General features: G+C 41.6%; 1 protein-coding gene across 1 annotated transcript in view; it reads right to left on the bottom strand.

The window, feature by feature from the left end:
- MARCO (macrophage receptor with collagenous structure) overlaps nt 1-15,790 on the bottom strand; it is a 38,886-nt gene extending 23,096 nt beyond the window's left edge. The window contains exons 1-5 of the mRNA XM_049773151.1: nt 15,617-15,790; nt 5,305-5,406; nt 4,107-4,343; nt 3,351-3,386; nt 760-804 (exon numbers count right to left, since the gene is read on the bottom strand). Of these exons, the coding sequence (XP_049629108.1) occupies nt 760-804; nt 3,351-3,386; nt 4,107-4,343; nt 5,305-5,406; nt 15,617-15,650 (454 nt within the window). The 5' untranslated portion in view covers nt 15,651-15,790. The remainder of the gene's footprint in view (nt 1-759; nt 805-3,350; nt 3,387-4,106; nt 4,344-5,304; nt 5,407-15,616) is intronic.
- Nucleotides 15,791-17,298: the final 1,508 nt, after the last annotated feature.

The raw sequence follows: 17,298 nt of genomic DNA, 5'->3' as shown, positions 1-17,298 counted from the left end.
GTTTTGAACAAGTACCCATAGCCCCAACTTGAGAAAGCTGCTCTAGAGATAAATGCCTGTCATCAAGGTGGATTCTGGATGTGACATTTACTCCTTCTGGTTTTTAGTCTTTCTTCTCTGTCCTTGCCTTTTGTCTTTGCTAATCATTTTCTTCCCACTGCACTGGAAGTACCATCCTGGTCCTCACCAAGGATCCAACCTAGGATAACTGCGTGCATGGCAAGCACCTTCCCTGCTGTATGCTGCCAGGGATCTCAGGCTAGGGAATGAGTGTAGATTGGAGGTGCCTGTAGTCCCCAGGTCCTTAGAAGGCAGTTGAGAAAAAGGGACAGAGCAAGACAGACCATGTGTTCAAGGCAGTTAAAAATGGGGGGGGGGGCTCAAGAGAGAGAATTAGAGAGAATGCATGTATGTGTGTAAAGTTGCATGAGCATGCAAAATACGAGTGCATGTACCAGAGCCTGCATACTTATGTCCTTCGTGCACCTTAAACCCGCTTCAAACTGTCCACACTCCCCTTCTCAGAAAGTCCCCTCTGGAGACAGAATGAGTTTCTTTGGGTGCTCTTTTATTCAATGCCTTCCTCAAGTTAGTTCCTTAAAAGTGATTTTTTTCTTCCAAATGAGTTTCCCTTTGCAGTGGATGAGGTTTTCTTACACCACAGAGATGCAGCTGGGCCTAGTCTGTGTCTTGTGCCCTCAGTTTTTTTCACCATATAAGTTCTCTCTGCATACAGCATTTAAGTTTAGCATGACTCACCAGTTGCTCCTTTGAGTCCTGGTGGGCCTTGAGGTCCTGGGGGCCCTGGAAAGGGAAGAAAACTAGTATGTAGGCCAGTCATGGAGAGAGAGAGAGAGAGAGAGAGAGAGAGAGAGAGAGAGAGAGAGAGAGAGAGAGAGAGAGAGAGAGAGAGAGAGAGAGAGAGAGAGAGAGAATGAATTAGGGGGCCAAGAAACAAGAGTCTGGTATCTAGGGCTCCACTGTGATCTGGTGACTTTGAATTCTCTTCTCAGATAGCAACTGCGATGCTGCCAGAAGGCAGGAGCCCTCTGGTATAGGGAGATGTGTGGGAGGGGAGCACAGAAATTACAAACTCATCTACAAGTTTGGTCTGCAGAAGCTCAGCCAAATTTTGTGCAGAGGTAAAGCAAAACTGTAAAATTTTCACGGGAAAGAGAAGAAAGCTGTGTAGAGGAAAGAAAAGAACACACCAGGCTGGAGAAATTGTATGGCAGGTGAGGCAGGCAGCAGATGCCAGGTAGAGTCTCAGCACCACATATGGTTCCTGAGCACCATCAGGAATGAGAATCTGAGAATCTGAGTTCTCCTAGGTGCCTCAAAAAAAGAAGAAAGGTATAGAAAGAAAGAAAGAAAGAAAGAAAGAAAGAAAGAAAGAAAGAAAGAAAGAAAGAAAGAAAGAAAGAAAGAAAGAAAGAAAGAAAGAAAGGAAGGAAGGAAGGAAGGAAGGAAGGAAGGAAGGAAGGAAGGAAGGAAGGAAGGAAGGAAGAAGAAAGAAAGAAAGAAAGAAAGAAAGAAAGAAAGAAAGAAAGGAAGGAAGGAAAGGAAGGAAGGAAGGAGGGAAGGAAGGAAGGAAGGAAGGAAGGAAGGAAGGAAGGAAGGAAGAAAGAAAGGAAGGAAGGAAGGAAGGAAGGAGGAAGGAAGGAAGGAAGAAAGAAAGAAAGGGAAAGGAAGGAAGGGAAAGGAAGGGAGGGAGGAAGGAAGGAAGGAAGAAAAGAAGGAAGGAAAGGAAGGAAGGGAAAGGGAGGGAGGAGAAGGATAAAAGGAAGGAAGGAAGGGAGGAAGGGAAGGAGGGAGGGAGGAACAAAAGAAGAAAGAAGAACAAAAGAAAAACAGGCTGGAGCAATAGCACAGTGGCAAGGCATTGGCCTTGCATGCAACCAACACAGGGCAGACCCTGGTTCAAATCTGAGCATTTCATATGGTCCCTCAAGCCTGCCAGGAGCAACTTCTGAGTGCAGAGCCAGGAGTAACACCTGAGCGCTGCTGGGTGTGACCCCCCCAATAACAAAACAATGAAAAAAGAAAAGAAATAAGAAACACAGAAAGAAAAGAAAAATGAATAAACGAAAGAAAAAAGAAGGAAAGATGGAAAGAAAAAAGAAAGATAAAAGAAAAGAAAGAGAAAGAAGGAAAGAAAGAATGAAAGAAGAAAAGATGGAAGGAAGCAAAGAAGGGAGGGAGGGAGGGAAGGAGGGAGGAAGGGAGGAAGGAAAGATTGGTTGGGAACACAAAACTATGACAAATAGATTGAGAAGAAAGGCAGACTAGGCAGAAAACAGAACCCTGATGCTTAAAATCCAGGGCCTAAGTGAAAAGCCACTTAGGTAGGGTTCTTGTGATTGTTTTGTGTCTGCTATTTCTCTCAAAGAAATGCAGCTTCTTGAATGTGTCAAAAGGTTGAACCCAGTTAGAACAGCATAAATTTGGTGTGTGTGTGTGTGTGTGTGTGTGTGTGTGAGAGAGAGAGAGAGAGAGAGAGAGAGAGAGACAGAGAGAGACAGAGAGAGACAGAGACAGAGACAGAGACAGACAGAGAGAGAGACAGAGACAGACAGACAGACAGACAGAGAGAGAGAGAGAGAGAGAGAGAGAGAGAGAGAGAGAGAGAGAGAGACCCTGTGCAAGTCTCATCATGGCTTTGAGCTCCAGTTTCCTTTCCCAAAATGGGTTCCTATATCAATTATGCAGGCTACCTTGGGGTCCACACCTGAAACCTTAGGGAAGACTTGACAAGTTCTGGATGAACAATACCTGTGTTTGTTTTCACTAAGGCAGTTTTCTGTCTTCATGGGGTCTCACAAGGTTAAGATATGTAGGGATTTCTGGTGCCCTCTCAGTCTGCTGGGCCCACTCTACCCAAACCCCACAGCAGAAACAATGGGAAATATATTTCTCACAGCTCTGGGGACTGGGCATCAACATCAGGTCATCAGTGTGACGAGTGTCCTCCCTCAAAGCCAGATAGGGTGCTCAGGGGATATATCTGGTAACAGGCCTTTTGAAAAAACTTACAGGAGACAAAGGAGGGCACCTGAGCTTGTGGCTGGGAAGCTTAGGGACAGCTAAACATTAGGTGGGGCTGTCCCAGGAAAACTTGGTGGGAGGAGTAGGGAGACAGTTTCCCAGTTTTAGGCTCCAGCAAGTTGCAAATACTGGAAGATGAAGCATGGTTGGGGTCAAAGGGGCACTCACAGATTATGGGATAACTATGGAAACCAATAAGACAAAATTAGGTCAGGTGCCAAGATCCAAAAAGGAATAGGCAGGGAGGGGTTTGGCGGCATCTCTAGAGGAAAGGGCAGGATTGGCCATAGTTTACATAAGCCTACCTGGTGCGCCTCGTTCACCTTTGACCCGGAACAACTCTGCAAAGAAAGGAGGACAGGTTGCAGGCAGGAAGATATACATAGACTTACCAGCATGCAGTAGGAATTCTGAAAAATTTCCAGTAGAAGAGGTGGGGAGGAAGATGGCAAGGACAATAAGGCCTAAACACTTGGTTGTTTTTCAGGAATGAGTCCTTGGAAAGTGTCTGCGTTTATTTAGTTGTATCTCATGGTCTACACTTGAAAGTTATAGCTCCCAAGGGGCACTGTGGAGTCCATGTTTCCACCTCAACCGATGGTTCAAACTCACATGATTCCCTAGTGGTCCCACTATCCTTGGCTTTTCAATGTACTGCCTTGGCACTCACAATTGTTTCCACTGGCAAATACTATATGGCAACTGACAGTGACCCTGGGCATTGTCCCCATCTTTCCTCCATTTCCTACAGAATGCTTAGAAACATTCTGTATTTGTCTAAAAGTTGTGTAACTCAAACTTAGGTGCTCCTATCCATACCTCTTGGAGATCTTGGGCAGGGTCTTTGGTTTCAAGAGGTCTTACCGCATTGCTTCCGAGAGCTCTGTCTGTAGTGACCCCTGGAAACTAATCTCATATCTAGCCATAGGACACTCAATTCCATGTTTTGACCTCCAGACCCCTAAACCAGGCCAGGGAAGGGATTCAGATCCACAGGACCACTTTGGTTCTAATCAACTAGCTCCCTTTCCAGTCCCATCCTTTCACTGGGAATTCCAAACCTGAGTTCTGTGTGAAGTTGTCCACCTGCTGCGACAGCAGATCCTGGTCTCTGCGCACCTGGTGTAACTGGAACTGCAAGACACGCAACCCAGAGGCTCGACGTGTCAGGCTGGGGAGGTGAGTTGTCCACTGGAAGAACTTGTGCTGGCTGTCTTTAGCCAAGACGATCTCAGAGTCCAGCGTTTCATTGGTAAAGTCAATCTCAAGATCAGAGATCCGTTCCTGCAGATTTAAAACTAGATCCCCGCCCCCCAGCATTCTTTTAGGAACTTTGTTAAAACACAAGGGGTTGTAATTCTTAAGTCGTTTGTGTGTGTGTGTGTGTGTGTGTGTGTGTGTGTGTGTGTCCTAAACATGTGAGCTTAGTTTTCCTTTTTCCTGAACTGGTAGGGCCAACCATGAGAACAGAACCTTTCCCTTCTGCTGCACATGAATGTTCACTCACCAACCATGATGTAGCACATTCATGGAACATTCTTGCTTGTCTCAAACATGCACCTCAGCACCCACAATCAACTTTCATTAACTGTTCAGAAGCTTCATGCACAGTCTGGGCTGGACCATCTGACTCTGAATAAGTGGGCCTGAACTCATGAGTTGTCACCATCATATGTGCATAATTTTTGTTTATGACAACTAAGTATGCAACAGGGATTTCTAAATTACTTTAGTGTCTACTGATGGAATGTTTTGTGATGTTCAGTTCTCACTGGATGTACTTGGGAGGTAAAATAATGTTAATCAGAGCATTCTAATCAAAAAGCCCCACTTCCTGTTTAGAGGACGTGAATCTGTGATTTAATATCTTTACATGTGCTTTGGACACACTTCAGGTACATTGATGAATGTGCATGCTCTTTCACGCTCTCTTCTGTTTCCCCACATTTTTTAATTGCTGTTTTATTTTTTTAAGCAACACTCAGCTGTTCTCAGGATTTCTCCTGGTTCTGTGCTCAGGGATCACTCCTGGCAGAGTAAGGGGACCATATGGTGTTCTGAAGATCAAACCCAGGTCAGCTGCATGAAAAGCAACTGCCCCACCTATTATATTATCACTCCAGTCCTGTTTCCCCACTCTAATTCCAATACAGGGACTGATGATCCCAGGATCTTCCATGAGTCCTGTGTCACATGTGAGCCCTGTGCTCATATACTTACTCATCCCAAGAGAGAGCAGACAGATAAATATGGACTTACCTTTTACCACCAGCAATCCAGCACACACAGTGAGCAGAATCAAGTAGGCAATGACAAGGGTCATGAAGCAGTTCATTCCATTTCTCTTCTTGGGCTTTGGATCTGAAATACAATCTTGATCAAAGAAATTTCTGCTTTGGGTCCTAATCTGTGCCCCTGGCTCCTCTTTGTCAGCTACTTCAGGAAAGATACCAAAAACAAGAGCTTATTGCTCCCAAATCTTGTCCCTGATCCTCCAATTTGTCACAAGACTAGAAGTCACCTATTTATGTTTCTAGATGAACCAATCTCTGTCTATATGCTCTGAGTTGGGAGAGCAGATTCCTAAAACCAGATGCAATTACAACCCAATTCACAGTCCATGACACTCCCCAGTCTCTGGTCTATGGGATCTTAGAAGATGTTTTTTGAATCAATGAATTAAAAAATTTAAATATATTAATAAGAGTAAAAACACTAGATATCAAATTATGAGATATCCAGTCAGAACTGGGAAGGAAAGTTATATAGCACAGAATTCTTAAAGTGCAAGAGAGAAAAGATTTCAATAAACTGGGCTTCCTCCCACCTGAAAGAGAAGCCAAAATCACTAAGAAAGCACATAAAGGAAATTATAAAGATAAAATCAGAAGTCACTGAGATTTAAAATGAGAATACAAAAGAAAAAAATTAATTTTAAAATGTCTCTGAGTAAAATAAACATATTATAAGACTACACAGACAAAAAGAAACAATAAAACGTCAGAAATAAGTCAAGATTAACAAAACAGATATATAGCCATTAAAAACCGTACCAGGAAGAGCTTGAGAGATAGTACAGGGATTAGGCTACTTGTCTTCCATCCCATTGTCCCCCATTTAACCCTTAGTGGCACATATTATCCCCAGAACACCCCCCTCCAGGGATCACTTCTGAGCACAGATCCAGGCAGTCCCTGAGAACCACCAATAAACTGCATAAAAATACTTTTACTAACTTTATTAAGGAAAATAATTGCAAATTAGAAAAAAAAGCTGCTTCTAAAAAATCTACAAACTACCCAAACTCAAACTATATTAAATAATTTGAATATTTATAACAATAATTAACATTAATTTGCTATTTTAAAGCTCTTGTTAAAAATGCAGATTCAGTTACTGATAGTACAGAGGTTAAGGCACATGCTTTGCATTCAACTGATCCAATTCCACCCCAGCACTGCTAGACAGATGAGAACAGAGCCAAGAGTAATCTCTGAGCATTATCAGGTATAGCCAAAGGCAGGGAATCCAGGTTCAGTCTTATTTAAGTATTCTAAAAGCCACATTTTTGATGTTCAATAAATATCTGTTGAATTCAACGGAATTATATTAGAATTCTTTCATAAACTTAAAATTTAAGCATAGTTAGATTTTTCCCAGAATGAGAATCTAACAATAAGATCTAATGGCTCAATGAGAATGTCATATACATCATGACCAATTAGGATTCATTTCAGAGATACAAGGATGGTTTATCCTATGCAAGTCAATTAATGTAATACACCATATCAACAAAAGAAAACATAAAAATCATATGATCATAGCAATAGATGCAGAAAAAGTATTTGACAAGGTCCAACACCCATTCATAAAAAATTCTCTCAGAAAGTTGGGAATGGAAGGAATTATTCTCAATATAGTCAAGACCATTTCCCACAATCCCATGGCACATATTATACTCAATGGGGAAAATTAAACTAAAGCTTTTTCTTTAAGATCTGGCACAAGACAAGGTTGCCTCAGTCCACCCTGCGGGCAGGGTCCTAGGGGGTCGCAATTTCTCTGCTTCTATTTAACATACTACTGGAAATACTTGCCATAGCAATCAGGCAAGAAAAAGATATTAAGGGCATCCATATAGGAAAATAAGTTAGTCTCTCACTGTTTGCAGATGACATGATACTATATTTAGAAAATCCCAAAGACTCTACCAAAAAGCTTCTAGAAACAATAGATTTATATGGTAAAGTGGCAGGCTACAAAATTAACAAGCAAAAATCCATAGCTTTTTGATACACAAATAATGAGAAAGAAGAAAGAGAATGTAAAAAACAATCCCATTCACAATGTGTTGCAGAAAATCAAGTACCTTAGAGTCAACTTAACTAAAGAGGTGAAAGACATATATAAATAAAAGTAAAAATCACTGCTTCAAGAAACACTGCTTCGGGGTCAGAGAGATATCATGGAGGTAGGGCATTTGCCTTGCATGCAGAATGATGGTGGTTCGAATCCCAGCATCCCCTATGGTCTCCCGAGCCTGCCAGGAGTGATTTCTGAGTGTAGAGTAAGGAGTAACCCTGAGCACTGCTGGGTGTGACTCAAAAAAAAAAGAAACACTGCTTCATAATATATATGTCCTGGGTGACATATATGATCTCAAACAAAGTGTAGTGTACCTATCTGAGACCCTGGATCTAGGTGTAGCTACCTAAGACCCACCCATTTCTGGGAGGGGTCTTGGGAACCAGATATTAGGTGTAACCTTACCTGCAAAACCCCGCCCATTCCTGGGAGGGGTCTTGGAATAGGTAGATAAACCCTGGAGCCAGGGGATTAGAGGTCTCTGCCCTGCTGCGCTCCCGGGCTTTAGGTTCTTTGCCTCTTTTGGTCTTTGACCAGGATGGAGGCCAAAGGAAGATGGCTGAATTATATGATGCAGGGCTAAAAATGGCCGAATGCTTGAAAGGTTATGAGATAGGCCACACACCTGTGGTGGTTAGGGCATGAATAAAGATGATGCTTCCTAATGCCTGCCTGTGAGTGATTTCGCCTTTCACCTGGGCCTGGGACCCTCCTGCTGGATGGGGTTGCGAAGCCACGTGGCCTGGGATGGCGGAGAGAAATCCATCGCCATCCACCTCCATCCAGCACCATCGTTATTTATTTAATGCTACAGAAAGGAAGACATATATCCTGCTCATGGATTTGGAAGATTAACATCATTAAGATGGAAATACAATGGGGAATAACAGTGGTGGGAAAGTTGCAGTGGTGAAGGGCAGTGTGCATTTTATGGTTGAAACCCAATTACTAATATGTTTGTAATCATGGTGCTTAAATAAATAAATTATTATAAAAGTAAATGTTTAAAAATGGTAATACTTCCAAAAGCATTGTACAGGATTAATGCAATCCCTCCAAGAATACACATGACAATTTTCAAAAAAGCAGATTAAACATCCTGAAATTCAACAATAAATGCTCACAAATAGTTAAAGCAATCTTTAGGAAAATGAAGATGGGTGGTGTTATATTTTTCAACTTTGACCTGTAATATAAAGCAATAGTCATTAAAACAGCATGGTATTGAAATAAAGACAGATACTCAGAGTAATGGAATAGACTTGTTATTCAGAGATTGACTCCTAAACATACAATCAATTAATCTTTGATAAAGGGGCAAAAAACCCGCTAAAGTGGAGCAAGGAAATAGTCTTGAACAAGTGGTGTTGGCATAACTGATCAACTACATACAAAAACAGTAAACTTAGACATTTTCTAAACACCATGCACAAAGGTCAAATGAATTAAATGTCAGATAAATTAAAATAGATAAATAAATAAATCAAATAAATTAAATAAATTAAATTCCAAGTGAATTAAATACCTTGATATCTGACTTGAAACCATAAGTTACATAGAGTAACACGTAGGCAGAACACTCAATTACACTGGGACTAAAGGCATTTTCAAGGATAAAACACTACTGTCCACGCAAGGGGAAGCAAAGAGAAACAAATGGTACTACATTAAACTGAGAAGCTTCTGCACTTTGAAAGAAACAATGACTAGGATACAAAGGCTACCCACAAGATGGGAGAAACCATTCACCTAATACCCATCTGATAAGGGGTATAAGGGTATAAGATATACAAGGTACTGACAGACCTTAACAAGAGAAAAAAAAAGGAGGGGTGCTTGAAAGTCATGCTAAAGTAAGATAAATGCATTTTATTTAGAATTGTAAAGGTTGAGGGCTGGAAAGTTAACATAATGGTAAGGCATTTGCCTTGCAAGCAGCCGATCCAGGACAGACAATGATTAGAATCCTGGCATCCCATATGGTCTCCCATGCCTGCCAGGAGCGATTTCTGAGCACAGAGTCAGGATTAACCCCTGAGCACTGCCGGGTGTGACCCAAAAACCAAAGAAGAAGGAGGAGGAGGAGGAGGAGGAGGAGGAGGAGGAGGAGGAGGAGAAGGAGAAGAAGAAGAGGAGGAGAAGGAAGAGAAGAAGAAGAAGAAGAAGAAGAAGAAGAAGAAGAAGAAGAAGAAAGAAAGAGAGAGAGAAAGAAAGAAAGAAAGAAAAAGAAAGAAAGAAGAAAGAAAGAAAGAAAAAAGAAAGAAAGAAAGAAAAAAGAAAGAAAAAAGAAAAGAAAGAATTTTTATTTATTTTAGTCCCCAAAATAAAAATTAATCATATGTTTTTAAATATGTAAAGTAGGGGCCCGGAGAGATAGCACAGCGGTGTTTGCCTTGCAAGCAGCCAATCCAGGACCAAAGGTGGCTGGTTCGAATCCCGGTGTCCCATATGGTCCCCCGTGCCTGCCAGGAGCTATTTCTGAGCAGACAGCCAGGAGTAACCCCTGAGCATCGCCGGGTGTGGCCCAAAAACCAAACTAAATAAATAAATAAATAAATAAATATGTAAAGTAAAAAGTTAAACTGTGATACAATTATATCATGGAATAATTCTGATGGCTGAAGAGAACTCTTATACGTAAAACTTGGATAGATTCCAGCAAATACTATGTGAGGGCAAAATACCAATCTTCAAAAAGTTATCTAGTGGGTAATTCCATTTATATAGCATTATTTTTAAAAAAGATAATTTCTTGGGGCTGAAGAGATAGCACAGAGATAGAGCATTTTGCCTTGCATGCTGATTTAGGATAGACAGTGGTTCAAATCCTGGCATTCCATATGGTCCCCGGTGCCGGCCAAGAGAGATTTCAAGTGCAGAGCCAGGAATAACCCCTGAGCACTGTCGGGTATGACCCAAAAACGAAACATACAAACAAAAAATGATAATTTTTTGTTGTTGTTGGGGGACCACACTCAGCAGTGCTTATGGCTTGCTTCTAGCTTTGTGCTTTGCTGCAGGACACAGGGATCCATTTGCTGTCCCAGGGCTATAACTAAGGTCAGCATAGTATGGAAGCAAGTATTTTAATCCTTGTATTATCTTTCCAGTCCCTATATAACATTCTTTAATAACAAAATTGTGGAAATTGGACATTGGTGGTTTCTGTAGGATAATGGTTGTGGTATAGGAGTAAATGGTAAGCTTGTATAGAAGGACTTGCTTGATTGAGGGTCTCAGGGTGATTGAGCAGCATCCTGACTTGGTGGTAGTCAGGTGAGAACACACACAATATGTTCATACTGCAGAGAACTCTAGACACACAGATAGATGAGTGTGCATGAAACTAATGAAATCTAAATAGGCTCTGTGGTTCTTGCTGATAGCAATTTGCTGGGTGCGGCATTGTATTATAGCTATGCATGACATGGCCACAGTGGGAAATTGCATGAGGTCACAGAGGCTTGCCTTTGCATTTTTTTCGGCAGATTCTGCAAAATTATTATCATTTCACAATAAATACTTAGACAAACAAACTCTTTGGGTTAAGGTTAAATGTTTCTAAAATATAGAGAAACAGTGACTTGACTCAGAACATGAAATGAAAATAGTTATACTAGCCAGAATAGCCACCAGGCTTGAGCTCCACTAGGAAAAAGTAATATATTTTATTTGCAGCAGGGAGAAGAAATAGCTAAATCCATAGCTGGGACCCAATGCTTCATGCTATTTTTTTTTAAATCCATGTCCTCCAATCATTTTACTGTTCTTATTGTTTTTGTGATGACTGGGATAGTTGCTTTCATGGATTGTGGTGATCACATACTCATCAGCTGGGTTCACTGAGGTTTGCACTGTTACTATAGTAGTGTTTGTATGTGAATTCACTGGGATCACACTCATTAGGTGAGGCCCACACTTATGATAGGAGTGGTTACCTTGTCTAGCACTAATAACATGAACCATAAGGAATCTAGAAATGGATCAAAACCAATACCTTGCAAATAGAAGACCAATGGTTTGATTTGTTTAGATAGCTCAGAAATTTGGGAACTTAGAACCTCAAAAGAGTGTGATCTCTGAGCATGGTGGCAACACATGTGTGTCAACAGGAAAATGTGCACACAGGAAAGTACCACACTGAGCTCCAGTGAGCAGTCTAATCACAGCTGCCCCAATACAATCACTAAAAGATCCTCAGGGAGCCTCACAGTCAAGTGTGTGACCCATAATCAAGAAATCACGTGCATATGTGATTCCTGGTCAGTGCAATAACAAGAGAAAAGGGAATGGTAGGTGAAAATAAAAATTAGCAAAATGCTTAACTTCTCTATTTGTATATTTTGGAATTTCTCTATCAAGAGTAATGATCTTCAGATGAAAATCAGTGGGAAACAACAGGTGAACAGATATGAAGTCTGTGGGACTTGGGCTGAGATATCCAGTGGATGACCTTACATAGACCTGCAAAGGCATGCCAGGATAGAGGGACACCAAGAGCAACAAACATGTCAGGAGAGAGGAAAGAAACTCAAACCAGAAAGGTATTAATCATTTCAAAATCATGAAAAGAAGATTGCAGAGAGAATACAGGAGTAAGGTGCTTGCCCTGCAAACTGACAACCCAGGTTCCATCCCTGTCACCACATAATGCCCTGAAAGACCCAGTAGGAGTGATTCCTGAGTACAGAGCCAGGAGTAAGCCCTCTTCACAGTCAGATGTAACTCCAAAACAAACCAAATAAAGTAAAAATAAGTACATTCCAGAAAAAGATTGTCAACAGACACTAAGTTAATATTCAAGATCCTTCTGAACAAGTTCCCTCTTGAGTAAAGATAAGGGATGGATAGTCTATGAGGAAAGACCTGACAAAGAATAGCAAGGTATCAAGAGTTTAGAAAACTGAAGCAACTTTAAGCTGGAGGAAGAAAAATGAAGATAGTTTTATTCATCTCAGTAAGCCTTAAGAGGATTGTCACTGGGCTACAGAGATTTATAGTGACCTTTGTTCAAAAAGGAAAGTTCTATAAATTAGAACATATAGAAAGTTCCATATGTATATGCTTTAGGGATGAGAAGACAAGAGTTGTGGATGCAGTTAGGGAAACATGTTTTTTGTTTTATTTACATTGTCCATACTCGATGGTGCTCAGAAATTACTCACAGTTCTGAGCTTAGAAATTGCTCCTGGCAGGCTGGGGGGACCATATGGGATGCCAAGGATAGAACCCAGGTTGGTCCCAGGTCAATCACATGCAAGGCAAATGTCCTATCCACTGTTTTATTGCTTCATCCAGGGAAACATTTCAAGTCAAACTGGCAAGATTTAGATTTTAGTGGTGTCCATCAGAATTGAGATTCATTTTGGACTCCTTCTGTACTTTGTCCCATCATGATATTCTAACTGCTCATCTCTAATGCTTCTCTAATCTGGCCTTCTATCTTTTCTTTAAACTCTCTGTGCTTCTCACTTCTTGCTTTCAGTCTAGCTCACTGATGTTCCTTCCCACTTTACTCCCATGTTATCTAAATTATCTCCAATGCAAACCAATGAAACACCTAATATCCACAGAATAAAATTAATATTAATGGTTCTGGTCTTGATACCACTGAACTTCCCCAATTAATGTTCACCAACAAAACTAAGCCTATTGCATTTCTCTGAATAGTCCTCCAAGCACATAAATATTGTACAGAAATAACCAGATTATGTGCTCACTGCTACCCTCATGCCAATTCAGTGACATTCTGGGCTCTCTGAAGTCTGAGCTAGCTCTTATTTTTGTCTACTACCTAAGTGCTGAAGGCAGTGAGACCATTTAAGAATTAATTGCAAATATTTTATGAACTGACTTTCATGCTTTTAAATCTTAAAAACATTACATATATTGGGTCCACGAATATAGCTCAATAATAGCAGCTGCTTTGGTTCAATTCCCAGCATCACAAACACATACAAACACACACACATCACATAGTCAGAACTCTACAATCCCCATAGTGTTGAATAATCAATATTAGTAATATTGAAGGTGAGGAGATAGAGCAAGGTTAAGTGTGCATGCCTAGTATGATACAACTCAGCACTATTTGATTTCCTGAGCATTGCTAGGTGCCATGGTATAAACTTTTATGGAAGCTCAGCCCACCAGATGTATCCTTGGATTTTCCTGGTGGGGCGAACTGAAATAACCCTCACGGGTTCCTCAAAAGGCCAGCTGAGGACGCCTTTTTTTTTGGGGGGGGGGGCACACCCGGCGGTGCTCAGGGGCTACTCCTGGCTGTCTGCTCAGAAATAGCTCCTGGCAGGCACGGGGGACCATATGGGACACCGGGATTCGAACCAACCACCTTTGGTCCTGGATCGGCTGCTTGCAAGGCAAACGCTGCTGTGCTATCTCTCCAGGCCCTGAGGACGCCTTTTTCCCTCTGTGTGGATGGTTGAGAAATTTCCGAAGAGATGTTTGGCATTACATTTTCGGTCATTTGGCTATCTCTTCTTTGCAAATCTCAGGCAAAATTGTGGCCTCTATCAAATAATTTGGCTCAGAAATTCCAAGATTTCAAGAGAACCCCTTTTTCTGGATATTATTTAGAACCTATAAGTTAAGACAATGTTTTTTCTCCTTTTCAAAAATGTCCTTGCAGCTGAAGTTTCTGGTAATCAAACAGACTTTGGGCTATAATAGAGCCCAGCCCAGTGAAGATCAAGTTTCTAGATATTTCCTGCTTCCTAATCTTTGTTTTGCATTTGAGGTTGATTGTTAAAAACTGTCCTGATTGTTACCTTTCCTTTACAATTAACTTTGCCTTGTTAAGGTAATCATCCTTCTCTGCACCTGTGACTATTTTATCCTATAAAAATCCTTGTTTGGAAAATAAATTAGTCGCACTCCTGCCAGAAGATGTGTTGACCCTACATACTCTGTGTGTGGTCATCATTTTTTCGACATTATCCCCTTCTGCCGCTCCTGCTTCCGCTTTCTTCTCGTGAAGGACTCCACCCCACTAGAGTTGCTGAGATGCAGGACGTCTGCAGCAGCTAGATGCATATCTGGAGGCCCTCAGAATTGCCAAAGTGGCCTGAGCAGCACCACATTATTGGGCCCTATTATCCTTGTTGACCAAGAATGACCAGTAGGATATTAGGCCCTCTGAGAACCAACTGAGAGACCCTCCCCATCCCCAAATTAGGAAAGTTGTTTAATCACAGGCTTCCTTTGTTGCTGCAGAAAATCACTAGAGATAGCATTAAGCTTTTCATTTTGCCATCCCCATACCCTCTGGCCTAGGCAGCGACTTCCACAGATGATGGATGAGTGATAAGGGAGAAAATTGTACCTCTTCTAAACATGCAGAGAAGATAGAGAGGAAGTATGACAAATTGACTTGAAGCCAATTTCAAGATTTTCTGGAGCAGGAATTCAGAAACTGAATGGAGAGCACTCTCCAGTTGGTTTAAAGGACTACAAATTATAGTTTTGAAATAAAAAGTTACATTCCTTGTGTAGTGCTAAAGGAGAAAATAAAAGAGAAGAGTTATCTGAATTTTTAACACCTGAATGGAACTTAAGTCAATCTCATTACAAAGCTACGACTTTATCCTAGGAAAGGAGGGAGATGCACCCTGACCTCACACCCCCCAATCATGTCCCACTGAAGTCACCTGCAAGAAATCTAAAGTCTTAATTCATTAAATAGCAACTCCAGTTTCGAGGAAATTGCATACCTCATGTTTGGCATGGACATAACATACCTGTACCTCAGGATAAGGCACTAATTTGTTTGTTTGTTTTTGGGTCACACCCGGTGGCACTCAGGGGTTAATCCTGCCTCTGCTCTCAGAAATCATTCATGGCAGGGACCGGAGACCATATAAGATGCTGGGAATTGAACCACCGTCTGTCCTAGATCGGCTGTGTGCAAGGCAAACGCCCTACACTGTTCTATCTCTCAGGTCCAAGGCACTAAATTTTTAAAAGAATTTAATAAACATTAGAATCAATTGGAGAGAAAATATTTAAATATAGTTTCAAGGAGCTGTGACGCCAAGAGAAATAAACCACAGCAATCATATATGAAATACACAGATCTATTATGAACACCCCCAAAAAGTATTAGTGAACATCTCTGGTGCAAATCTAGATTCTATCTACCTGTAGAATGCATTGCCCACTGCAGCAGCATCAAGGAGAGGTACCTTACCATTGATCTCAAAGGTCTCCACTTCAGAGAACATAGTTGCATGGAAAGCTGATCTTTCTCCAGGCCTAGCCAAACACTCTTCCTCCTTCCAAATATCTTCCTTTTCTATTGCTAAGCTTTATAGTTGGCCAAAGTCCTGGAGCCAGCAGAAATATGCTGCGTAAGAGGAACCACTCAGAGCAAGTGTTCCCACTGAATGACCAAGGCAAGCTGTAGAACACAGCACTTCCCTTTGGCTCTGAATTGGTTTCTTTTTTCTTTTATACATTTGCAAAATGTTTCCTGGCATAACTAAGATAGGACATTTCAGAGAGTCTGAGGGAAAAAAGATAGGACATTTCTTTAAAAAGGGGGGAGGGCATTCATATGTGGAGCTTCTGCTCAGTACAGCTATAGAAGGGTTGGGACAAAAGGTTTAGGGTCCAGTGACAGGCCCTGATAACCATTTTACTGGCTCCCAGGTACTGAAGAGAACTTAGCCTGTGAACCTGAAGTGACAGTTTCTCCTCTTCTACCTTCCTGCATTTCCAAGCCCTACCATTAACCTAGTCTCAACCCACTGTCCCAACACCTCTCCAGTTTACACTGTAATCTCTTCAGCGCTCCTTCACCCCTTCTAAGTTCATCTTTTCTGCTTAAAGTATGGGCCACATACCAGGAGCTGCAATGTACAGAAAATGATCAGAAGTGCTGCAAATCTAGATAGAAGAGCTCAAATATAAATCTAGCAAGGTCTTCGATATACACTGTTCAACAGCCCATATTTCTACATTGAATACTATGTCCCATGTTCCAGGAACCTGGGCCTATGTGTGCTTGCTTCCCAGTAAGATCTAAAAAACTTGAGGGGAGCAATCCCTTTCAGTTTTCCTGGGTATCCCCTACCAAGGAGGTTGTATATATGGGGGTTGAGACATAGGCCAAAGCTCTTAAATGTCTTTCTTCCAACTTTACCTCCTTCACTGTGGGACTTTGAGGCCAAGTCAAGTCTGTGTAAAGCATGTTCATTTCTTTGTTGGTAAAATAGATGATAGTAATATATCTTCAATGTTTTCAGTGGTTTTAGGGGCTCAAATAGCACAGTGAGATAGAGAGTGCTAAGGTCCTACATATATAACTTTTTGGAGAGCCTGACCCTCCTTTAAAGGCGTGAAGGATACAGGCAATACTGTTAACTGCAGAAACTTGATGTGGTGGGCCACTACTATGGAACAGTACAGAGACCAGGGAGAAAAGAAGGCAGAGGAGTGAGAGTGAAGATACCACCAACACAAGCCTTAGAATAAGACAGGGTGGGGGCTGGAGAGATAGCATGGAGGGTAGGGCGTTTGCCTTTCATGCAGAAAGTCATCGGTTCGAATCCCGGCGTCCCATATGGTCCCCCGAGCCTGCCAGGAGCGATTTCTGAGCTTGAAGCCAGGAGTAACCCCTGGGCGCTGCCGGGTGTGACCCAAAAACCAAAAAAAAAAAAAAAAAAAAAAAGAATGAGACAGGGTGGTTTGGTTTGGTTTGGTTTGGTTTGGTTTGATTTGCAGCCCACATCCAGAGGTGTTCAGAAATGCTTGGGGGGAAATCATACAGTATGGAGGATTGAACCTAGGATTCACAGACACAAAGTATGTGCTCTGTTTGTTGATCTATCTCCCCTGCCACAAGAATAAATCTGGTTATTTTGCTCAGGC

Source organism: Suncus etruscus, chromosome 5, assembly GCF_024139225.1.
Source record: "Suncus etruscus isolate mSunEtr1 chromosome 5, mSunEtr1.pri.cur, whole genome shotgun sequence".
NCBI lineage: Eukaryota > Metazoa > Chordata > Mammalia > Eulipotyphla > Soricidae > Suncus > Suncus etruscus.
This window is presented reverse-complemented; position numbering and strand designations above follow the sequence as displayed.